The sequence below is a fragment of the Pholis gunnellus genome (genome assembly GCF_910591455.1).
Source record: "Pholis gunnellus genome assembly, chromosome: 6".
NCBI lineage: Eukaryota > Metazoa > Chordata > Actinopteri > Perciformes > Pholidae > Pholis > Pholis gunnellus.
Window position 1 is genome coordinate 28,692,123 of NC_136532.1, and position 25,526 is coordinate 28,717,648.

Consider the following 25,526-nt stretch of genomic DNA (forward strand, 5'->3'; position numbering starts at 1 on the left):
AGATATTCAGCCGGTGTTCACAACTTTATCTTCATGTGTGTAAGAGATGCAATTTTAAATATACATCTTGAAACCTGCAAACCTCTCTACGTCATGTTTTTTCCCTTTTTTTTATGTTAGTTAAATTGTCAGTAGCGATAACTAAATGATATGCTTATTATACATATTACAAACAAATCAACCCGTTGGACCCGAGCCCCATTTTGAGGCCTCTGCTCGAAAATCACATTCCCCGACTAAAAAGACTGTAATTCTGTAACTATTTTAATAGTTTTAATTTAATCTAATTTAGTCTATTTTAATACATTTTCTGATGTTATATTAAAGGGAACACTTGTGAGATTTGTTCAGATGTGTACATATGTTATTGGTTAATAGTAAATGAAGAGGGCACACAGCTCAAATTGAAAATGTTCAGGTTCTCCTGAAAAAAAAGCTATTTTATTGATATTATTTATTATTTATTTTTAGCTGAAAGCCTAAAAACTGTCCCAAATCCTAGCACATGTCAGTAGTGTCACAAAAAAGATGTGGCTTTGCTAAAGTGAAGCAGGACAAAGTTATCGAGGTTTTAAGAACGGAGAGGTCACGAAAGGTCAAGTCAAATTCTCATTTTGGAACCAGCTGTTGCAGCTGTTCTATTCCAATTTGATACACTCTATAACTATATATTCCACTTGTTTTATCACTAATAGTGTTCAATCTAACGTAATACAGTTTGGCATCATCCTGCCAGCATCCTCTCTAAGGCTGTAAACCACGGATGATTCTCGTCTGAGCTCCAGTCTTCATGTGTGTGTTGGAAGCTCAGGAAGCCTTATGATTGGTCAAAAAATGACACAATTTTAGACGCGTCAGAGTCTCAGCAATGCGGTAGTAAATGCCTGGTGTTGATTGACAGTCTTTAGACACCCTGCACCCCCGTGCGTAAAATTCCATTCGCCAAAAGTCTGACCCCCCCCCCCCCCCCCCCCCGGGGTCGTTAGGTTGACCCCCCTTCACCAGGAAACAGATGAGAGACACACATGCATAGGAGCAGTGTTTAGCAGGCAAACAGGGAATTATGCCGTTCTTTTCGTGATTCAACTAAAGGTGAGAGGTGCTGCTGTGAAGCGGTTTGTTGTTCTGCCGTTTGCTCACAGCGTTGTTCTGGTTTCACGGAGAGACATTCTGAAGAATTCTCTGGATTCGTTGTCGAATCCTCGTGCTTTCTGGTATGTTGGTTAGCCGTTAGCTTTCTGTCAGTAGAGCTCGCTGGAGTGCGTAGCTCCCCGAGTCATGTTAAAAAATACGTGATATTGTGGTACATCTTCATATTATATTAGTTTGTGTATAATTGTGTTTGCAGTGTGTAAAATGGTTATGTTGGCCATAAATTGATTGGATGTGGCACAGCCCTACCTAGAACATGTTCCAGCCGCCACTGGTTAAAGTGATAATAATGCGTTAACTTGCCCAGCACTAGTATTTATACATCATCTCAATGAAGCATATAGAAACACACCCACCTACTGTACATAACCCCGCCAACATACAGGTGACAGACAGACAGGTGAGAGCAACATGAAGGCTGAGGACACAGGTGTGTGTTTGTGTCTTGGGTTTCATCTGTAGTGAGTATACTTGAACCTCTTGTGACTTCACTTCATCACAGTGAATTGTAACATTTGTAACAGCGTTCGTTAGTATTTGGCTCCGCCCTCTCGTGTCATGTGTGCAAAAAACCAAGATGGCGACCCCCACACAATGCTATCCACACAACAACCGTCCACCAACCGATGGGTGACGGTACGGTGACCAGGTCCACTTCTTAAAAAAGGTCTATGAGAGGAACCCGTTTACGATCGTATCTGTTGTTCGTGGATTAAATAAACAGGAACACAACTTGGTTTATGTGGTGGTGTCCATTTAAAGAGGGAAACGGAATCTGTTCCAGGACCGGGACAGGTTAAGGGGGTCAGGTGAAGGGGGTCAGGACAGGTGAAGGGGTCCAGGTGAAGAGGGTCAGGTGAAGGGGGTTAGGACAAGTGAAGGGGGTCAGGACAGGGGACCAGGTGAAGGGAGTCAAGACAGGTGAAGGGGGTCAGGCTGTCAGAGGTGGTCTTACCCTGGAAGGTGACGTAGGCAATTTTGGACAGCTGACTGAACTTTGGTCCTCCTGGAATCAGAATCTTCTGGGTCGCTTGGAAACAAAACAATATGTGTAACCATTGTAACGGGCAGGTAGCAGTAGAGGTCAGCGGGGGTCAGACCTGCTACTGAACTGCTCATGACAAGCGAGGAGCAGCAGGTCTTTGTATTTTAAGTACTGTTACTACTACTGCTACTTGTACTACTAATACTCCCACATAAGGTCAGCCTCTACTAGCCAGCAGGGGGCTCTTCTACGACTGTTTCTTCATGTTTACCTTTTTTCTCGTAGCTTTTGTCATCTTTCTCCTTGTTTTTTCCTTTTGTTTCCTCTTTGGCCTCAGTGACTGGTTCAACAGAGAAGGAAACATTTTAAATGTGTAAGAAAGAAGTTTATTTGAGTACAGTTTGATTTATCAACACGTGAAGCGGCTTCTGCTGCAGCTGCTCTGATAGAAACTCAAGTTTACAGAGTTTATCTGCAGGTTTTCAGTTGCATGTAGAAAAATACATCTTCAGCATTGTGTCTCTTTATTGAGACTCTAGCTCATCAATTCATTGTTGCCAGTTCTTCATGTGTAACATCCTCCAAGGATAAATGAGCACTTACATGAGACCTGCTTGATGTCGTAATCTATCACAGTGAACATCATTTACTAATGTAGAAATCGTTTTGTATTTGTGCAGCATCCTCATATATTTGGACCCAGGACAGGGTCCAACTTACTTTTGGTTTCTGAAGCTCTCAGCCACATATAATGAGGTCACATGACAACTACTAACTCATCTCCAAGACAACGGAGCAAATCCATTCACTGAAGGACGCCACAATATGTGACGTCAACCAACGACATGTCGCCTTTTGCACTTTTTATTTTTTTTGTCAAGATTCTTTTTCTAAGTTCAAGAATGAAAGAATGTCTGAATTTGCAGCCAGTGTTCTGAGATATATTGTACACTTTATTCTCCGTACCTTTCTCCTCTTTTGGTTTGCCCATCTCCTCTTGTTCAGAGTCTTTCTTTTCATCCAACTCTGAACCTTCTGCTGGTCCACCGGCAGCTGAATCCTCTCCGGAAGACTTTCCTTTCATCTGGGCTGCAGACGAATCTAGTCCTTGATCATCTACTGCTGGAGGAAAATCCGGTATAGAATCTAGACCAGCACTTGTAGTATCTGGTTCAGGGGAATCTCGTCTAGTTGATTCCATTCCACCATTTCCTGCTTCCTGTATATCTAGCCCTGCTGAGACAGAATCCAGTCCAGAATCGACTGAATTTGTTTCAGCAACAACAACAGATCGACGGGAATCATCTGGAATGTTCCCAGGATCACCAACAGGCACTGGTCCAGAATCTAGTTCAGGGTCAGCTGAATTTGGATCATCCGGAAAAGGGAAGTTGAAGTCAACAGGGGCCAAATCACCAGCAGGGTCAGATGGATCTAAGGTGGTGGTGCTTATGTCTAGTACAGCATCAGCTCCTCCTTCAGAAGGAGGCAACAATAATTCTTCAGGAGCATCAGGGGGAGGTACATCAGGAGGAGTTACATCTGGAGGAGGTACATCTGGAGAACGTTCATCAGGGGGAGGTACATCAGGTGGAGGTACATCCGGAGAACGTTCATCAAGAGGAGGTACATCTGGAGGAGGTTCATCAGGGGAGGGTACATCAGGAGGAGGTACATCTGGAGGAGGTTCATCAGGGAGAGGTACATCTGGAGGAGGTTCATCAGGGGGAGGTACATCTGGAGGAGGTACATCTGGAGAACGTTCATCAGGGGGAGGTACATCCAGAGGAGGTACATCTGGAGAACGTTCATCAGGGGGAGGTACCTCAGGAGGAGGTACATCTGGAGGACGTTCATCAGGGGCAGGTACATCAGTGGAAGGTACATCAAGGGGAGATACATCTGGAGGAGGTACATCAGGGGAAGGTACATCAGGGGAAGGTACATCAGGGGAAGGTACATCAGGGGGAGGTACATCAGGGGGAGGTAAATCTGGAGAAGATACATCTATCCGGATATCTGGAGTCCTAGAGGAGGGAGCATCCAGAGGAACATCTGAAGGAGGTACATTAGGAGAAGGTACATCTGCAGGAGGCAGATCTGGAGAGGGTACATTGGGAAGGGGTACATCTGGAGGAGATACATTAGATGGTGATTCCTCAGGTGGAGGGACATTGGGAGGTGGTACTTCCATTGGTACATCAATAGTAGGTAAATCAAGAGGTAGTACATCAGGAGCAGGAGGAGGTAAATCAAGAGGTGGTACATCAGGAGGAGGTATATTGATCAGAGGGTCTAGAGGAACATCAGGAAAAATTGTGTTAGCTCCTGTTGAGGGTGGAGCATCTCCAGCCCGATTGGTTGGGTCTGACCCAATGGATGCAGTATCTCCAGATGAAGCCCTGTCACCGGCTGGGGTTATTTCTGAGATGGTTGTTGTTGTTGGTGTTCCAGTTGATGTTGTAGACCCATCAGCAGGTAAGGTAGTACTGGTGATCAAGTTCGTAGTACCAATCCCAGAGAGGGTGGAGTCTTTGTTGTCTGGTGAGGAGGTGGAGTCAGAGGGCGTAGTCACTGGGTCAGAAATAGACACCTCAGAGTCAGTACTGCGGCCTGAGATAGTGGGGCTGTTAGTACTGGTGGAACTGGAGGTGCTAATAGTGGTACTGGGAGTGGTGGTGTCTGGTACTGTGGGAGCTGGTTTGTCTCCAGTCTCCAGAGCTGGACTGCTGGATGAAGATGTGTCCGCTGTAGATTCTGTTGTACTGCTAGAGTCTGGAAACGCATCTGTAGTACTAACAGTACTACTGACAGTGGTAAAAACAGTTGTACCAGTGTCAACTGTTGTAGTAGTAGAATCTACACTAGCTTTAAGAAAGTCACCAGTATCACTTGTACTAATGAAGTAAGTTTTAGAACTCGTATCAGTCATGATGCTATTGATGGTGAGATCATTGTCAGTGTCAAATACATCACTAGTAGTACTTGTTTCTGCAGTAGTAATACTTAATTTGTCAGTGGTAGTAGAAGTACTGGCTGTATTTGTGACAGTAGGAAGACTCACTGTGCTTGTAGACTCTGCATCAAAAGTCAACATGTATATAAAAATAGTTGTGGATCTGTCTGTTGTTGTGAGGTCAGTAGTAAAGGTAGTAGTGTCAATAGTGTTAGAAGTAGTAGTACTGTCAATAGGGGTGGTATATTCAGTTATAGTAGTAGTAGTACTTTCAGTAGAGGTCGTATATTCAGTCATACTAGTAGTAGTACTGTCAGTAGGGGTGGTATATTCAGTTATAGTACTAGTAGTACTGTAAATAGGGGTCATATATTCAGTTAAAGTAGTAGTAGTACCGCCAATAGGGGTGGTGTATTCAGTTGTTGTAGTACTGTCAGTAGGGGTGGTGTATTCAGTCATAGTTGTAGTAGTAGTACTGTCAGTAGGGGTAGTATATTCAGTCATAGTTGTAGTAGTAGTACTGTCAGTAGGGGTAGTATATTCAGTTATAGTTGTAGTAGTAGTACTGTCAGTAGGGGTAGTATATTCAGTTATAGTAGTAGTAGTAGTAGTAGTAGTAGTAATACTGTCAGTAGAGGTAGTATTTTCAGTTATAGTAGTAGTAGTACTGTCAGAAAGGGTGGTATATTCAGTTATATTAGCTGAAGTAGTAGTACTGTCAGTAGGGGTAGTATATTCAGTCATAGTTGTAGTAGTAGTACTGTCAGTAGGGGTGGTATATTCAGTTATAGTTGTAGTAGTAGTACTGTCAGTAGGGGTAGTATATTCAGTTATAGTAGCTGTAGTAGTAGTACTGTCAGTAGGGGTGGTATATTCAGTCATAGTTGTAGTAGTAGTACTGTCAGTAGGGGTAGTATATTCAGTTATAGTAGCTGTAGTAGTAGTACTGTCAGTAGGGGTGGTATATTCAGTTATAGTTGTAGTAGTAGTACTGTCAGTAGGGGTAGTATATTCAGTTATAGTAGCTGTAGTAGTAGTACTGTCAGTAGGGGTGGTATATTCAGTCATAGTTGTAGTAGTAGTACTGTCAGTAGGGGTAGTATATTCAGTTATAGTAGCTGTAGTAGTAGTACTCTCAGTAGGGGTAGTACTATCACGTACAGTAGCGTCAGTCGTAGTAGTGTCAGGAGTTATAATACTGTCAGTAGTAGTACTTGTAGTAGTAGCTGTAGTAGTACTTGTAGTAGTAGCTGTAGAAGTACTTGTAGTAGTAGCTGTAGTAGTACTTGTAGTAGTACTTGTAGTAGTGTCATTCACTCCATCTGATGGGGCAGAAGGTCTATCAGATGCTGCTGAGTTAGAATCCGCTGTCAGAGAAGAAGAGTTACGTCTCTTTAGTGAATCTCAGCTTTCTACTCGTTCAACTCTTTGCAGAACATGAAATATTGCAAAATGTTCAGTTGCCTAGAATGTGAATAGGAGACGTCCCAGAAACCCGACTCAGACCACGAGGCCAGCAGTAGACTTCAAAATATATCACGTGTCATGAGACCGTTAAGGTTTCTGTCAGCTTCAAACAACGTTATCTGATCGGGTTGTAGCGCTCAGGCTCAGCTCAAAGTTGTCCTCTGGTGTTTTCTCCTGAACCAGAGTGAAGCCCACTGTGGAGTTTCAAGTTGTTTGTGTGAGCAGTTCAAACATGATGATAAATAATCATGAATATTTAAACACAGACTAACCCACCGAGCCTTAAACGCTTCATTTTGGAGTCTACTGAGGCGTCACTTCAACAACTCAGAGCCCTGAAACCAACGAGCCAATTTGTGAAACACATTCCACTCAGTCTGTAACGATATCAACTTAACATATATATATAAGATATATATAAGTATATAAGATATATATATATATAAGATCTATATAAGTATATAAGATATATATATATATATATAAGATCTATATAAGTATATAAAATATATATATATATAAGATCTATATACGTATATAAGATCTATATAAGTATATAAGATATATATATATATATAAGATCTATATAAGTATATAAGATATATATATATATAAGATCTATATACGTATATAAGATATATATATATATAAGATCTATATAAGTATATAAGATATATATATATATATATAAGATCTATATAAGTATATAAGATATATATATATATAAGATCTATATAAGTATATAAGATATATATATATATAAGATCTATATAAGTATATAAAATATATATATATATATATAAGATCTATATAAGTATATAAAATATATATATATATAAGATCTATATACGTATATAAGATCTATATAAGTATATAAGATATATATATATATAAGATATATATAAGTATATAAGATATATATATATATAAGATCTATATATATATATAAGATCTATATAAGTATATAAAATATATATATATATAAGATATATATATATATAAGTATATAAAATATATATATATATATAAGATCTATATAAGTATATAAGATATATATATATAAGATATATATAAGTATATAAGATATATATATATATAAGATCTATATAAGTATATAAGATCTATATATATATAAGATATATATATATATATAAGATCTATATAAGTATATCAAATATATATATATATAAAATATATATATATATAAGATCTATATACGTATATAAGATCTATATAAGTATATAAGATCTATATAAGTATATAAAATATATATATATATAAGATATATATATATATATATAAGATCTATATAAGTATATAAAATATATATATATATAAGATATATATATATATAAGTATATAAAATATATATATATATATAAGATCTATATAAGTATATCAAATATATATATATATAAGATATTTATAAGTATATAAGATATATAAGATCCTCAATAAGAATCCGATTGTTCTCTTGTTATCACTTGTGTGTGTGTGTGTGATTGTGAGTGTGTATGTGTGTATGTGTGTGTGTCTGTGTGTGTATGTGTGAAGTGATTTACAAGGTAAAACTGACTAACGCAGATTAAACACACACACCATCTATCTCTAAACGACAGATTAACTCAGATGTTTCTCCCAAAATTCACCATTTAACTGACCACTCGTGTGACCAATCAGAGCGACGGATTTGATGATGTAATACAACCGATCAGTGACATTCATTTGAGTATTTCAGTTCCACCTGATTTAATTTACTGTGTTGTTGTATTTTAGTATTTGTACATGATGATGCAACACTGACCACGTTAGTGAAGGAGGAGGTGGGGATTAAATGGAACGTGACAAACAGGTGAACAGGTAAACAGGTGAACAGGTGAACAGGTGAACAGTACTTACTGGCTGCTGTTTCTGCTGCCTCACCTGAAAAAGAAACAACATGTTACTGTTTTATTCTGTCTGATGTCCACCGACTGATCTCTGAGTAAATGTGGTGTGTTCAGTACGTACAAGTGTGTGTGTGTGTGTGTGTTGTGGTACGTACAGTTGTGTGTGTGTGTATGTTGTGGTACGTACAGGTGTGTGTGAGTGTTCTGGTACTTACAGGTGTTGGCAGTGCCTTTGGGCAGCGGCAGGTATGATCCTGGTCTCCAGCTGCGGGATTTGAACCCTGGTCCACAGAGCTGACAGTCTCGTCCACTCGTGTTGTGGTCACAGTCACACTGCAGCGTCGCATCACGTAACAAACACTGAGACGCATGCAGGTTACACTTACACCTGCAGGAAACACACAAAGACACACCAGGTGTTCTCAGGTGTTCTCAGGTGTTCTCATGTGTTCTCAGGTGTTCTCATGTGTTCTCATGTGTTCTCAGGTGTTCTCAGGTGTTCTCATGTGTTCTCATGTGTTCTCAGGTGTTCTCATGTGTTCTCAGGTGTTCTCAGGTGTTCTCAGGTGTTCTCAGGTGTTCTCAGGTGTTCTCAGGTGTTCTCATGTGTTCTCAGGTGTTCTCATGTGTTCTCAGGTGTTCTCAGGTGTTCTCAGGTGTTCTCAGGTGTTCTCATGTGTTCTCAGGTGTTCTCATGTGTTCTCAGGTGTTCTCAGGTGTTCTCAGGTGTTCTCATGTGTTCTCAGGTGTTCTCATGTGTTCTCATGTGTTCTCAGGTGTTCTCAGGTGTTCTCATGTGTTCTCATGTGTTCTCATGTGTTCTCATGTGTTCTCATGTGTTCTCATGTGTTCTCAGGTGTTCTCATGTGTTTTCATGTGTTCTCAGGTGTTCTCAGGTGTAGCTGGTTGTTAGTCTGTACATACCTTGCAGGTACATCGATGTTAGAAATAGCGTAGAAGTATTTGAGCAGGTTGTCTCTCTGGACGTAGGTCCCTCCCAGAGCCGGGCGGAGGAGTCTCAGTCGGAGGTTGGTGAAGCTGAAGAAGTCTCTCAGACCCTTCGTGGTCTCCATCCGGGTGTACAGGGCGTCCATGTTGATCAGCTTTGGACCTGCAAACACCCCGAACCGAGCTCGCACCTCGAAAACCATCATCTTCTCCTCCTGTTGGTGGAACCATGACAGCCAGCTGACATGTTTGTCCTCCATTGATGCTGCTTATTGTTCAATCTCTATTCTCAGTGACTCTTAAATAACACTCTATAAACTCATTAGTGTTATCTGGTTCCTAGTACGACCAGTGTCAGGACCAGTTACCCACCTTGGCTCCGACCCAGCGAGAGTACTGCTCAGTACAGATGACCCGGGTTAAGTTACTCGGTGCTAAGTCTGAGACCCGTTTAGGAACCATACCGAACACCTCCAGACAGTCGTCAGCGTAGAACTGATACGGCTGCCACGTGACACCTGGAACACAAATACTGGTTATTATGGTTCATATTACCAGTTAACACGGTTCATATTACCAGTTAACATGCTTCATATTACCAGTTAACATGCTTCATATTACCAGTTAACATGGTTCATATTACCAGTTAACACGGTTCATATTACCAGTTAACATGGTTCATATTACCAGTTAACATGCTTCATATTACCAGTTAACATGGTTCATATTACCAGTTCACACCACAACACTTTACTGCAGTAACCAACCTCGTACTGGTCTCGTGGATTTGGCATCCTCGTGGCTCAGTACTGGTCCCTGTACTTTTCTCTGGTTTGGGTCTGTGAAGCCCCGTCAGATTCTGTAGTAGTACTACCAGATAGTACTACCAGGTAGTACTATCAAAATCAATTCTATTTCTGTAGTCCAACATCAAGTACTACCAGTAGTAGTACTGGTAGTGCTACTGGTAATACTACTACCAGGTAGTTAGGGTAGTAGTATTACCAGGTAATAACACATCATTCAGAGTGTCTGGAGGGAACATGACAGTACTACCAGGTAGTACATGTACATGACAGTACCCATAATGCACTACTGTCAGCTCAACCACACCTGTCAGTCACCTCCCAGGGCACAGTGGTCCCTCGAGTCTCCTGAAGTGGTGCTGTTGTTGGCTTGTCTGTAGCTTTTATTTTGAAGGGCAGCTTTAGCAGGAATAGGCTCAATCAAGTGAACTTCAACATGTGGGATTATTTGTTTGTATTGATCCGGATCAGGGACCAGATCTCACGTTGGTACCAGCTGGTGTTCATTGGACCGACTTGACCCCCCCCACATGTTGGTACCAGCCAGAGATGGGCAAAAATACATCAAAATGTATTTTGATACAAAATACAAAATACCCCCAAATAAATGTATTACAACAAAATACAAATTACAAAATACTGGTGCCAGAAAATTTAACAAAATACATGTATTTTGTATTTAAAATATAGGAAATACTTTTTTCTGGATTTTCCGTTTTCTCACAATTTGGTAGAGCAGAGCATTCAGGTTTGGGCTATAATGTACACCTGTCCTATAGCTAGCTACTCGACTGATAAGTTAACTTGCTAAACACTGGATATGCACTAGCCTAGACAGCATGCTAGTGTTATTAGCATGTTAGCATCGATTGCTAGCTTGATATTATAACCATCACCATGTATATACACAATAGGCTATGTAGCCAGACCCAGACATAAGTTATACATCTAGCTAGTTGACATCTGTCACTCAGATACAATATTTAACTTGACAGACAATCCGTTGAACTTGAAGATCTGAAGACTGAACTCTGAACTGTTTTTTTAATTCGTGGAGAAAGTATTTTGAGTATTTTAAATACAAAATTACTCCACTCTAAAGTATTTTGTTACAAATTACGTTAGATTTTTAATCGGCCCTATCAAATACAAATTACAAAATACTCAAAAGTAATTGAAATACGTATTTCAAATACAAGTAATAGAAATACTGCCCATCTCTGGTACCAGCTGGTGTTCATTGGACCGACTTGACCCCCCCCACATGTTGGTACCAGCTGGTGTTCATTGGACCGACTTGACCCCCCCCACATGTTGGTACCAGCTGGTGTTCATTGGACCCCCCAGGACCAATCACCTTTGTCCATAGACTTCTCCAGCACCATGCCGGTCGGTCGGCCGTACTCGAAGGTGACGACGATGTCGTCCACAACCTCCAGGCTCTTGTTCCAGGACAGAGTGATGTTGGCCAAGAGGGGTTCAGGATACCGTGACCATGTGACCGTCTGCCAGTAGGTGATCAGCCCCCCCCTCTCCCTGTCTCCCATCAGCTGAGGAGGGTGAGACAGGTCGGGGCTGGAGGCATCACATTCATCGCTGCACAGGTACGGGTTCTCCTGCAGAACGAGAACACACAGAGAACCCAGAGGTCAAATACTGAGGAGATGTTTTCCTCTTTTTAAATGTTCTCATGTTGTCAGTGAGATGTTCAAGTGGATAGAATTTGATACAGAAAAAGCAGTTTGAGGTTGTAATTTTAATGAGTAGTATGTGGTACTACGTGGTACAATACGGTACTACGTAGTACTACGTGGTATATAATATGTGTCACAGTTGAGCTTCACACCCTCCTCACTCTACTTTCACTCACTCCCTCCTTATCAGGCTAAACTCCCTTAACCTGTTCACTCACCTGCCGCTGATCATTAATTAAGCCACTATTTAGACTCCTGCCTCCCACACACACACACTGCCAGATTGTTCTTCGGTTTCTCCATGCCAGACTCTCTCTTTCCCGGACTGATCTCCTGTTGCCGACCCTGCCTGTCCCTGTTCTGCCCGCCTTGCCTGACTCCCGGTAAACCCACCAGCCTTCTGATCCCGACACTGTTTTACTCTGCCTGCTGTGCCTGGAAGTTTGAAATAAAAAGCCAAACTTCCTTGGAATCTTGTGTGTTGCATTTGGGTCCATATACTACCGGTTACAACATGTATATGTTAGGGGTGTAACGATACACGTATTCGTATTGAACCGTTCGGTACGGGGCTCACGGTTCGGTACGCATTACGAACCAAACAATATGTTTGAATAATATTATTGCATTTGAAAAATAAATTGTAGCTGAAATTGGTGGAGCCACTGCGCTCAAACATGGCAACCCACCCGACGTAACGTGCTGTCCTTCCCTGATTCACCGCGCTCCTGTCACGTGACCGTTTCCCGGATGTTCACAAACAACAACAGCCTTGATCACCGATCGACTACCAGGTTCATTCCACATGAACACCTGAGTACAGGTGCTGCTGACCGTGTTGTGTTTACCAGCAGCTGTTCAGGTAAAGTCTGCTTTATGACGGAGGAAGCAGCTGTTAATGCAGCGATCAGTGAGCAGCGTGTCCAGCGGAGGAATCAGACCTACGGAGCGGACTCTGGAGTCACGTTAGCAGTTTTAGGGAGGACGGACATAAAACGGAGGACTTTCCTTTTCTTAGTAATGTTTATTTAGTTCTGTACAACATGTTAACACACATGAACAAGACGTTAACATGCTCTCCAGTAGACAGACTTCAGCCTCCAGCAGAGCTACGAGTGAGAACAGAAACAACCCGAGGGAGCGATGAGAGACGTGTTGAACACGGCGCGAATGCCGGTCCTGCCGGGACTATTTGTGTTCATTCGCGTGCATCGCGCTGGACGCGCCGGAGAGGAGGCGTGGCTTATCGGCCTGAAAGCCGTTCAACTGTCCGCCATCAACCGTAGAAAAATCACCTCTATTTCTGCTCAGTACGTGTTGTGGAAGTCCAGATATCACGGGGAACTAAACGCCGTCATGTCTGGTTCATAACATAGTCCGGAGGAGCTCCGTGGATTTCATCGAGCTCACTGTGTCTAGTGAGCCACACGTCGCTGTATGAACACAAAATAAACTGATTTGGCTGTGATTTAACGGCAATGAACCAACAAAAAGGGACTCAGGGATTCATTTGTACTTGTTTTCTCAATGGAGCTCGGATCGACCGGTGCTAGGCTATGCTAACATTGTAGCAGCTCCATCAACACTCAACATAACGTCATCTAGACGTAAATACGGCAGCGTGTATTCATTGTTTGCACCATATGGTTTACACACACACACACACACACAGTCTGGTCTCTACTGATATGAGGGATCGTAGAGCTCTGGGTGAACAGACGGCTACAGTATTTATTTCCTGATTCAACAATGGCAGGAAGTCACTGATGACAGGAGAAACATCTCAACGCTGATAGGCTATCGCGCCACAGCGTCACGCGATTTTTCCGGTTGGAAATGAATGCTTTGTTTTTTTATCCGATTCATCGATTAATCGAAGAAATAATCGACAGATTAATCGATTATTAAAATAATCGTTAGTTGCAGCCCTACTGGTGAGTCTGCAGGCCTGGGGCCTCTCTTCTACCTAGAGACACAGAGGTGAACTCTGATTGGATCAAAGCTCTACTTAAAACAAGCTGCACTGAAGCAGAGCAGCTGAGGAGCACAGTAGCTGTGCAATGAGAACATAAGATGATGAGACAAATATTTTTATAAATTATAAAATAGCTCTAACTTTGTGATTGTGTGTAGGCCAGCAGAGAAGGCTTTGCAGGCCCTGACGGCCCAACACTGCTATACGAAGTCTAGAAAGCCGTCTGTTGATGTCGTCTTCGTCCTGTTTTCTACCAACAGATGGTATCAAAGTAAAGACGTATATAAGTATATATAGTATATAAGTATGTAAGATATATATACTGTATATAAGATATATATAAGATATATAACATCCTCAAGAATCAAATTGTTCTCTTGTTATCACTTGTTGGATTTGTGTGGTGTGTGTGTTTGTGTGTGTGTGTGTGTGTGTGTTTGTGTGTGTTAATCTGCTCTGTGTGTGTGTGTCTGTGTGTGTCTGTGTGTGTGGTGTGTGTGTGTGTGTGTGTGTGTGTGTGTGTGTGTGTTAATCTGCTCTGTGTTAGAGGTTAAAGACTGTAATCTTCCGTCTGTCTTTGCAGATAAAGATTTAAATTACATCTCGTTAAGTTGATTTAACTAAAGTTAACTAAGTAACCCTGACTATAGTTTATGTTTCATTTATACCGACATAATGTCAATGACACATCATGTAGTACCCTGTTGTACTACGTAGTATGCTGCTGTACTACGTGGTACCCTGTAGTACATTACATTACATCACAGTCATTCAGCAGACGCTTTTATCCAAAGCGACTTACAGTCAGTGTGTTCAACATATTCAAGAGAACCAGAAGTGCATCTCCTTTAACCTGTTGCTTTGGGCGTCGCGAGAGTGTTTTGCGAAGAAGAGCGTCGTATAAATCACTTTTCCGAAACGAATATAATGAATTTTACCCACATGCTCTATACCTACTTTACGACGAGATTCTGAGAAAAAATACAAAAAAAGTCATTTTACTCACTCAAAACAGAATTATACACAAAGTAATATTTAAATGACCAAGTTCCAGCACAACACCACGTATTTTTCGGCGAGCTACAGCGAGCTACGCACTCCGAATGCAGATATCATCACAAAACAAGAGACGATAGCTTAGCTAGCATGAGAATTCCACCCTGAATCCGCAGATTTCTTCCATATTTCTCTCCTTCAAACCGTTCAAACGTTACACCGTAGAACACACACAAGAACAACCACAGAGCAACACATTTGAAACGCATCGTACCTTGAGCTGGTTTTCTGGGCGGAAAACTCTGTAAATCCACTTAAATCCTTTTGCTACGTGTGCGCCGGTCCCTCTCTTTCTTTTGAGAGTAAGATAGAGTTAATCTATTGATTCATGCATAGGTAGTCCTGCTTTTACTTTTCAGCGAATCATTTCGACGCTCGGTCTGTTGCGCAACTCTTTTGGAGTTTTAGTGGCTAAAAAGTCTGTCAATCACCTGACTGACCGGCCCACTGCATTGTACACGCATTTCCGCATTCTAAGACGTATCACATGTGCAAATCGACCAATCATAGGCTTCGAAAACTGCCAATACACACACATGGAGCGACGAACAAATCACATAAATCAGGCCCCTGAGAGATCAGACATGGTTCAGAATGATGCCAAACTGCTGTAATAGATAGATTGAACCCTGTTAGTGATAAACAAGTGAAATATATAGTTATATTGTATATAAAAGTAGAATAGAACAGCTGGAAACCTGGTTCCAAAATTCGGAAAATTCAGAATTTTGGCTTGAGCTGGCATGAACTCTCTGTACTCCAACCTCTATAAACTTGTCCTGCTTCACTTTATCAAAGCCAATTATTTTTTAAAAAGGACTGCTGACATGTTGTGCTGTGATTGTGGAGAGTTTCAGGCTCACTGCTGCATTATTTCAAAGACAAAAGTGCTTTTATTTCCAGGCGAACCTGAACATTTTAAATTTGAGCTGTGTGCCATCTTCATTCAGCATTTACCAGTAACACACACACTGATATGTACACATGCTAACAAACTATCACAAGTGTTAGTGTTATTATTCCATTGAAATGATTCAAATAGACCTTGTAGTTAGAGAGATGAGTGCGGGTATGACAATTTCGAGCAGAGACCTCAAAATAGGCTGAGAGGTTAAAAGGACAAACATCTCAGAGCAGAAACCAGAGCAGACGTACAGAAACACACTAGCATGAACACAACCAGTGCTGAGAGGAAGGCTCAGGGTAGAGCTTCATGAAGAGGTGAGTCTTCAGCCTGATGGAAGATGGGCAGCGACTCTGCTGTCCTGACGTCAGTGGGGAGTTCATTCCACCATCGTGGGGCCAGGACAGAGAACAGAGACCGGGTCCATCGGCCGCAGGGACCTCTGAGCGACGGGGAACCGATCGCCCCGAGGCAGCAGAGCGGAGTGGTCGGGGGGGTGTAGGGCTAGACCATGGCCTGGAGACAGGAAGGAGCTGTTCCTTTCACTGCCCTGTAGGCTAGCACCAGAGTCTGAACCTGTAGGCTAGCACCAGAGTCTGAACCTGTAGGCTAGCACCAGAGTCTGAACCTGTAGGCTAGCACCAGAGTCTGAACCTGTAGGCTAGCACCAGAGTCTGAACCTGTAGACTAGCACCAGAGTCTGAACCTGTAGACTAGCACCAGAGTCTGAACCTGTAGACTAGCACCAGAGTCTGAACCTGTAGGCTAGCACCAGAGTCTGAACCTGTAGACTAGCACCAGAGTCTGAACCTGTAGACTAGCACCAGAGTCTGAACCTGTAGACTAGCACCAGAGTCTGAACCTGTAGACTAGCACCAGAGTCTGAACCTGTAGACTAGCACCAGAGTCTGAACCTGTAGGCTAGCACCAGAGTCTGAACCTGTAGACTAGCACCAGAGTCTGAACCTGTAGACTAGCACCAGAGTCTGAACCTGTAGGCTAGCACCAGAGTCTGAACCTGTAGACTAGCACCAGAGTCTGAACCTGTAGGCTAGCACCAGAGTCTGAACCTGTAGGCTAGCACCAGAGTCTGAACCTGTAGACTAGCACCAGAGTCTGAACCTCTGTACCACGTAGTACCCTGCTGTACTACGTAGTACAGTGTAGTACCACGTAGTACCCTGTAGTACCACATGCTACCGTGTTGTACCATGTAGTACTGTGTTATCAATATCAGTATCAATGTATTTATGTCCAATATAAATACTCTGCAATACAAACACTTCATACTTTCTACCTAATGTGTATTATTTTGTATTAAGTTATTAAATGAGGGGTCACTGGAGGTCACAGCAACAATTTGTTGGAGTGTTTACATAGTTTTAATGTATTTGTTGATGTTTTTAGATAGTTCTAATGTATTTGTTGAAGTATTTAGTTGTTGTTTGAGTGTTTTTTATGTATTTTGTCCGTTAAATTTGTTTTACAGTTATTTTTTGTTTTTGTAGGAATTCTAACTGATCAATAATTAACATTTCATTTTTGCTTCATTACATCTTTTACATTTATCAATAATTCAGACGTGACTTCAGCTTCCCAAAGGAACAATTAGACAGACTGAGTGAGTGGTTTCCAACCTGTGGGTCAGGACCCCCCAGGAGGTCACCAGAGGAACCTGAGGGGTCATGACATGATTGACAGGAGACACACTGAAATATTGATTCCCATATTAATCTGAATACAAGACAATATGATGTTCTGAACATTACATTTGAAACAGGTCGTATTGTACATAAAACAAATATTCTTAGTGATACGGGCTCCAGCAGAGAGAGGTGCATTGTGGGTTTATTGTAGCCATATTGTTGCTATGCTAATGAGTCTTTTATGTTCAGTCTGCATTCAAAGTCTTTAGTTGGTTTAACCTGCAGGATCATATTTTACTTATTTCTTGGAGTTATTTGTTTCAGTTTTAATCTTGTTTTTTTTTACAACAAAACACATTTAAAGATGAAACTATTTCCAATAACATGTTGAGACATTCAAGGCCGTAGATTATCTGCTTTTGGATTAAAAGCAGAAATCCTGATTCATTAATAATAATAATGATGAATATATTCTGATATCATGGAACAGAGGAAACAGCTCCTCTGGTTGTTACATTCAGATTAATATCTCAATAAACTACTAACAGTCACAGGCGGCTCTCTTACTCTCTTGTTAAATGTTATGCACCTCCCGTCATGTCAAATTCCTTGTATGTTCAACATACCATGGCAATAAACGGTTGTGATTCTGACTCTGATTCTTACAGCATTCTGAACCTACAAACTGTATTGTGCTGTGATACATAAACATCCCTAAACTGTTGTTTCCTGTGAAGATGGAAGTTTATTTTGAAAAGACTGTAACCAGCGTGAATTGACACGTGTTGTGGCTTTCATCCATAAATGAGGAGTAGCTCTTGGTAACAAATCCTGAACACCAATGAACGAGGACACGTTGACCCACAAGACTCAGGAGGCTCAAAATAAAGAAATCATACACATGAGAATCCTCCAAATACAATAGACGTTTTCCATTCTAGAGGAAAACATCTGTGTTCGGGAGTGTGTTCAGGAGTATGTTCAGGACTCAGGAGTGTGTTCTGGTGAGTGTTCAGGTGTGTGTTCAGGTGATTGTTTAGGTGTGTGTTCAGGAGTGTGTTCAGGAGTGTGTTCTGGTGATTGTTTAGGTGTGTGTTCAGGAGTGTGTTCAGGAGTGTGTTCTGGTGAGTGTTTAGGTGAGTGTTCAGGTGTGTGTTCAGGAGTGTGTTCTGGTGAGTGTTCAGGTGTGTGTTCAGGTGATTGTTTAGGTGTGTGTTCAGGTGAGTGTTCAGGAGTGTGTTCTGGTGAGTGTTTAGGTGAGTGTTCAGGTGAGTGTTCAGGAGTGTGTTCAGGTGTGTGTTCAGGTGATTGTTTAGGTGAGTGTTCAGGTGTGTGTTCAGGTGAGTGTTCAGGACTGTGTTCTGGTGAGTGTTCAGGTGTGTGTTCAGGTGAGTGTTCAGGAGTGTGTTCAGGAGTGTGTTCTGGTGAGTGTTTAGGTGAGTGTTCAGGTGTGTGTTCAGGAGTGTGTTCTGGTGAGTGTTCAGGTGTGTGTTCAGGTGAGTGTTCAGGAGTGTGTTCTGGTGAGTGTTTAGGTGAGTGTTCAGGTGTGTGTTCAGGAGTGTGTTCTGGTGAGTGTTCAGGTGTGTGTTCAGGTGAGTGTTCAGGAGTGTGTTCTGGTGAGTGTTTAGGTGAGTGTTCAGGTGTGTGTTCAGGAGTGTGTTCTGGTGAGTGTTTAGGTGAGTGTTCAGGTGAGTGTTCAGGAGTGTGTTCTGGTGAGTGTTTAGGTGAGTGTTCAGGTGAGTGTTCAGGAGTGTGTTCTGGTGAGTGTTCTGGTGAGTGTTTAGGTGAGTGTTCAGGTGTGTGTTCAGGAGTGTGTTCTGGTGAGTGTTTAGGAGTGTGTTCAGGAGTGTGTTCTGGTGAGTGTTTAGGTGAGTGTTCAGGTGTGTGTTCAGGAGTGTGTTCTGGTGAGTGTTTAGGTGAGTGTTCAGGTGAGTGTTCAGGAGTGTGTTCTGGTGAGTGTTTAGGTGAGTGTTCAGGTGTGTGTTCAGGAGTGTGTTCTGGTGAGTGTTCAGGTGTGTATATGACTTACTAAAGTGCAGAATCTCTCAGGTGGGTTACCACAGGTGATGCCGGGGGGGTCGACTCTGATCTGCATCACTTCCTTCATGTTGGCAGGTGAAGGCTGACAGGAGTAGAACTCCCATCCTGGTCCCGCTTCCGAGCCACGCAGAGACCGACACACGTCAAACTGACACCGGCCCACCGGCAGCAGGACGAGGAGGGGGAGGAGACAGGGAAGGAGACAGGGAAGGAGACGGGGGAGGAAGGGGGACATGGTGGACTCACAGTCAGAGGGACAGGAAGTTCCTCTGGAGGTCACATCTCAAAGTCACCTCCTACATTTGTAATCGACAGGTTCAGTTTCTTCTTCCAACAGGTGGATCTCATGGTTCTAAATCGGTGGTCTTGTGGTTCACACCTGAGGTTCTCAGATCCAGATCTGCCAGTCTGCAACACAACAACAGAACAACACTCATTAAAGGAGACAAAACCAAACCTGCTCACACCTGGTCAGACCTGGTCCAGATAGACCTGAACAGAGCTTATCCAGATAGACCTGGTCACACCTGGTCCAGATAGACCTGGTCACACCTGGTCCAGATAAACCTGAACAGAGCTTATCCAGATAGACCTGGTCAGTCCTGACTCTCTGTCTATCTGTCTCTCTATATGTCTCTCTGCCTGTTTGTTTGTTTGTTTGTTTGTGTTTGAACTGATGAGAAAGAAGATTAAACTGAGACTCAGAGACTTTGTCTTCTTTATAAAATTGTAACTTCCCTCTTAAAAACACTGACACCTCAGATCCTCCACCTCAGGTCCTCCACCTGATCCTTCACCTGATCCTACACCTCTGATCCTCCACCCTGATCCTCCACCTCAGATTCTCCACCCTGATCCTCCACCCGATCCTCCACCTGATCCTCCACCATAATCCTCCACCCTGATCCTCCACCCTGATCCTCCGCCTCTGATCCTCCACCTGATTCTGCACCCTGATCCTCCACCCGATCCTCCACCATAATCCTCCAGTCTGATCCTCCACCCTGATCCTCCGCCTCTGATCCTCCACCTGATTCTGCACCCTGATCCTCCACCCTGATCCTCCACCTGATCCTCCACCATAATCCTCCAGTCTGATCCTCCACCCTGATCCTCCGCCTCTGATCCTCCACCCTGATCCTCCACCTCAGATTCTCCACCCTGATCCTCCACCTGATCCTCCATCTGATCCTCCACCATAATCCTCCAGTCTGATCCTCCGCCTCTGATCCTCCACCTGATTCTGCACCTGTCCTTTAAACACAAAACAACTAATAATATAAAACTAAAAATAATATTTAACCCTAAATAACCACAAACTAAACCAATAATAATAACAAAAAAGTACTAGTAATATTTAACCAATAATATTCAACTGATAATAATAATAAAGTACTAATAATACAAAACTAATAATAATAATGTTAGAGTCAAAACCTAAATGCCTAATGATAATGTGTGCTTACAAAGATCCTCGTTGTGTGAACGTCCTCTGACACTCTTGAACCCGAAGCCTATTTTTAGCCCTGTGCTCTAAAATGTCCTACCCTTACTCAAAGGGGCTTATCTCGCTAACTACAAGGTCTATTTGATTAATTTAAATGGTATAATAACACAAATAAATGTGAGCTTTGTTAAGATGTGTACATATCATTGTATATGTTGGTATGCTGGTAAATGCTGGACGAATGTTACACACAGCTCAAATTGAAAATGTTCAGGTTCGCCTTCTTTTCTTTGCCTAAAAAGCACTTTTATTGATTTGAAATGATGCAGAAGCCTAAACTCTCCCAAATCATATCACAACATGTCAACAGTCCTTTAAAAAAAAAAATTGGCTTTGATAGAGAAATCAAGGTCAGCTGAGGTCAGCCAACGTCAATTCTGATTTTGGAAGCAGCACGTATAGCTGTTTTATTGTACTTTTATATACTATATAACTATATATTTCACTTCTTTTATCACTAATAGTGTTCAATCTATCTAATACAGCAGTTTGGCATCATTTTGAGAGCCTGGGCCCTATAATAACCTGTAAAACATGGCTCATTTTCGTCTGAATTTCAGTTTTACGTGATGTATTTGAACCTAACACAGCCTGTGATTGGCCGATTTGCGCATGTGACATAAGATTTTAACCCGGAAGAGTGTGAGGAATGTATGATACGATCTTTGAGTTGTTTGACAGAATTTTAAGCCAATAAAATAATGTAAAACCGTGATCCGCCCCCATGGGTCAAACCCATTGGCCCAAACTGAAATAGGTCAGATGTTAGTTTCCCTAAGTTAGATTGATCCCAATGTCTTCAGGAAACAGTTCAGAGCCGTCACAGGATGTTGATAGAACAGTAGGACCCGGAAATATGCCTTTGTTTACATCAGAACAGCACAAAGGTAAGGAGTTTATGAAATATTAGCGGTGAAGCTGGTGTGTTGTTCTGGTGCTTGTTTGCTCACAGCTCTGTGGTGGTTTCACGTAGATAAATAGTGAAGATATCTTTGGATTCAGTGTGTTATTGGCGTGTTTTCTGCTATTTCGGTTTTCCGTGTTAGCATTTAGCTTCTTCTTATTAGCGCCTACCGGAGTGTGTGGTCGGCTCAGCCATGGCGAACAAAGAGTGATATTGTGGACATTCTTTGAGTTGCTTATTTGAGTTTGTGTAGAGTTGTGTTTGGAGTGTGTACACTGGCTTGCAGGATAGTGTTGAACATAATCTCTTTGTTAATTTGGTATATAGCATGTATGAAGCATTAATAACATTTTTGTATGAAAACTCCATTCTACGACATTTGGAACAGACCGGAGACCTTTTGGGCGTCTTCGGGTCCAAGAGGCTCCACAGCTTTTAGTCCAAAAGAACACTCAGCACTGCTCGTAAGGATACATGAAGCTGTAGACGGCGTCAGAACTTCACGGCGTCCTCCGATTATAAAAGTGACCTTTGTACTAGAACGCATTGTTAAAGTGTCCAGATACTTAGTATGCTGTATGAAGGCAGCTCGTGTGTTAGGCTTCTGTGTCGTAGATTGCCGGTGACTCTGTTGTGTACGTGGTATAAATATACGAGCAGCCTTGATCCATGTTTACTGTGATCAACTGTCAATGTCCTGTTTCATGATTGTTACAACGTTATAGTTTAATAATAAACTCATAATAATGTTAAAATGAATAACTATAATGATAAACGCTCACTGGAGAAACTTCTTTATGAACACATTCAATAAATATTCATCAGACTCCCGTCTGTCTCTCTCTCCACCCGTCTGTCTCTCTCTCTACCTGTCTGTCTCTCTCTCTCCACCCGTCTGTCTCTCTCTCTACCTGTCTGTCTCTCTCTCTCCACCCGTCTGTCTCTCTCTCCACCCGTCTGTCTCTCTCTCCACCCGTCTGTCTCTCTCTATCCACCCGTCTGTCTCTCTCTCTCCACCCGTCTGTCTCTCTCTCCACCCGTCTGTCTCTCTCTATCCACCCGTCTGTCTCTCTCTCTCCACCCGTCTGTCTCTCTCTCTCCACCTGTCTGTCTTGCATGTCTTACCTGTTAGTCTCGTGTCTCTCTCTCCACCTGTCTGTCTCTCCTGGATGTCTTCCTTGACAGTCTCTTCAGGGTGATTCTTGATTAAAGGGTTCATAAAACGTCCTCGTACTCTCTACTCCTCCGTCTGGTCTTCTTCTTCTTTCTCTTCTCAGTTTTTCGTCTTTTGCCTTTTCCTCTTAATCTCTTGCTGCTCTTCCTCCCTCCCCCTCTTCTTCACTGGTAAACCTCTCAGAGCTCAACTGACTCTCTCTCTCTCTCTCTCTCTACCTGTCTCTCTCTCTCTCTCTCTCTCTCTCTCTCTCTCTGTCTCTCTCTCTCTCTCTCTCTCTGTCTCTCTCTCTCTCTCTCTCTCTCTCTCTGTCTCTCTCTCTCTCTCTCTCTCTGTCTCTCTCTCTCTCTCTGAGTGGAAGGCGTGCGGAGCTTACGGAGCGTGTTTGAGAGCGATTAACAGCTACTTTCCGATCTTTTTCTTCACTAGTTCATGTTGTGTATGATCGTGGAGTCTCACAGGAGACTTCATGATCCTTAACAACAGGAGCAAGGAGCTCAACCTAGTATTCAAACAGAGTAGAGGACGTCTGATAACTTTAAATGTTTCAGTTGTGGAAAAGAGGGACATCAGAGGAGAGCTTGTCCTGAGAAAGACGGTTCTCATAAAGACCAGAACCAGAAAGGTACTGAGGAGGGCAGAGGGGACAAGTGGGGGACAGGAGGTGAGGGAGGAGGGGACAAGTGGGGGACAGGATGTGAGGGAGGAGGGGACAAGTGGGGGACAGGAGGTGAGGGAGGAGGGGACAAGTGGGTGACAGGATGTGAGGGAGGAGGGGACAAGTGGGGGACAGGAGGTGAGGGAGGAGGGGACAAGTGGGTGACAGGATGTGAGGGAGGAGGGGACAAGTGGGGGACAGGAGGTGAGGGAGGAGGGGACAAGTGGGTGACAGGATGTGAGGGAGGAGGGGACAAGTGGGTGACAGGAGGTGAGGGAGGAGGGGACAAGTGGGTGACAGGATGTGAGGGAGGAGGGGACAAGTGGGGGACAGGAGGTGATGGAGGAGGGGACAAGTGGGGGACAGGAGGTGAGGGAGAGTACTGGAGGACAGGTGGAGACAGGCAGTGAGGTGAACATGGAGGGAGACGAGGAGCAGCTCAAAGCTCCTCAGCTGAAGAGGAAAACGGAAGGAAACAGTGTAAGCTCACAGGCAAAGAAAGTGGCAACGAAAGGAAGTAGAGGAGCAGCAGAGTCTGAGTCCAGACTGGAGGAGGACTCTGAGTCCAGTCTGGAGGAGGACTCTGAGTCCAGACTGGAGGAGGACTCTGAGTCCAGACTGGAGGAGGACTCTGAGTCCAGACTGGAGGAGGACTCTGAGTCCAGTCTGGAGGAGGACTCTGCTGCTGACAGTGAGTCCTCTGAACACCGGGCTGGCAGCTGTAAGAGCTCTGAAGGCTACTGTGTGGAGGAAATAAAGGATTATCTGCTGAGGAGTAAAAATGTAAAAGGAGTTAAAGTGGAGGAATACTTCTCTGACAAAGAGAAGCTCTCAAACTCTGCCAGATCACACATGAGCAGTAAAGACAGAGGAGTAAAGATAAAGATAAAGAAAGAAAGAGCTGAACAATGATGGAGTTAATTGAGTTTCTATTTATTGAACTGTTTTAAAGGTAAAGAGACCGGAGCCCACGTGCTCACTACACTGGCTGCTTGGTGAACGGAGCCAGGATGGACTTCCAGGACGGCACAACACCAGGTCTCAGCAGCATGCTGTGCTCCTCTGGAACCACCACCCTGAGGTCACTGGTGGGTGTAGCTGGTCCTGGACTGAGAGACGCACCTGCAGTGGCTTCTCTACTCGGGCTGAAATCCATCCGGCAGAGCAGGAGGATCCTGAGCAGGTGGGTGGAGAGACTGACGGAGGACGAGGTCGAGAGGCTGCAGGAGTACGACGGAGGAGAGAAGCTCCTGACTCCACAGATCTATTTCCAGATCTAGGATTTATTCCAGAGCTGAACGGGGTCTCAGGACCATCACTCAGTGAAACAGAGCGTCCACACAGTGACAGGGAAAAGTGCTCAACAGAAACAAACTGAACCAGAGAGCCGACACTGTGTGGAGACAGAAACTGGACATGGACGTTGGTGTGAAACCAGGTTGGAGGGTTTTATACAAACCTGTTAAAAAGAGAACTGGAGGTCTACAGCGGAGGGTCTTACACGGTGCTATTGCCGTTAACGCTTTTATTTCTGTTATTAATCCCACTGTTTGTAGCCAATGTCCATTCTGTGAAACAGTAGAGACCGCTTCCAATGTTTTTATTATTGTGACAGACTCTGTAACCTTTTTAACACACTGCAGGATGTTTTTAAAGGGTTTGGTGAGACCTGGTCCAGGACCACCTTCATTCTAGGAGTCTAGAAAAAAACAAAAACCCCGCAAAGCAGCCGGCCCAGACTCCGTCTCCCCTCCACCCTGAAGCA

General features: G+C 43.0%; 1 protein-coding gene across 1 annotated transcript in view; it reads right to left on the reverse strand.

Moving 5' to 3' along the window:
• LOC306697515 (netrin-G2-like) overlaps positions 1–19,753 on the reverse strand; it is a gene marked incomplete at both ends in the record, with an annotated part of 22,169 nt that extends 2,416 nt beyond the window's left edge. The window contains 5 exons of the mRNA XM_079161478.1: positions 8,665–8,837; positions 9,374–9,612; positions 9,770–9,915; positions 11,561–11,819; positions 19,508–19,753. Of these exons, the coding sequence (XP_079017604.1) occupies positions 8,665–8,837; positions 9,374–9,612; positions 9,770–9,915; positions 11,561–11,819; positions 19,508–19,753 (1,063 nt within the window). The remainder of the gene's footprint in view (positions 1–8,664; positions 8,838–9,373; positions 9,613–9,769; positions 9,916–11,560; positions 11,820–19,507) is intronic.
• Positions 19,754–25,526: the final 5,773 nt, after the last annotated feature.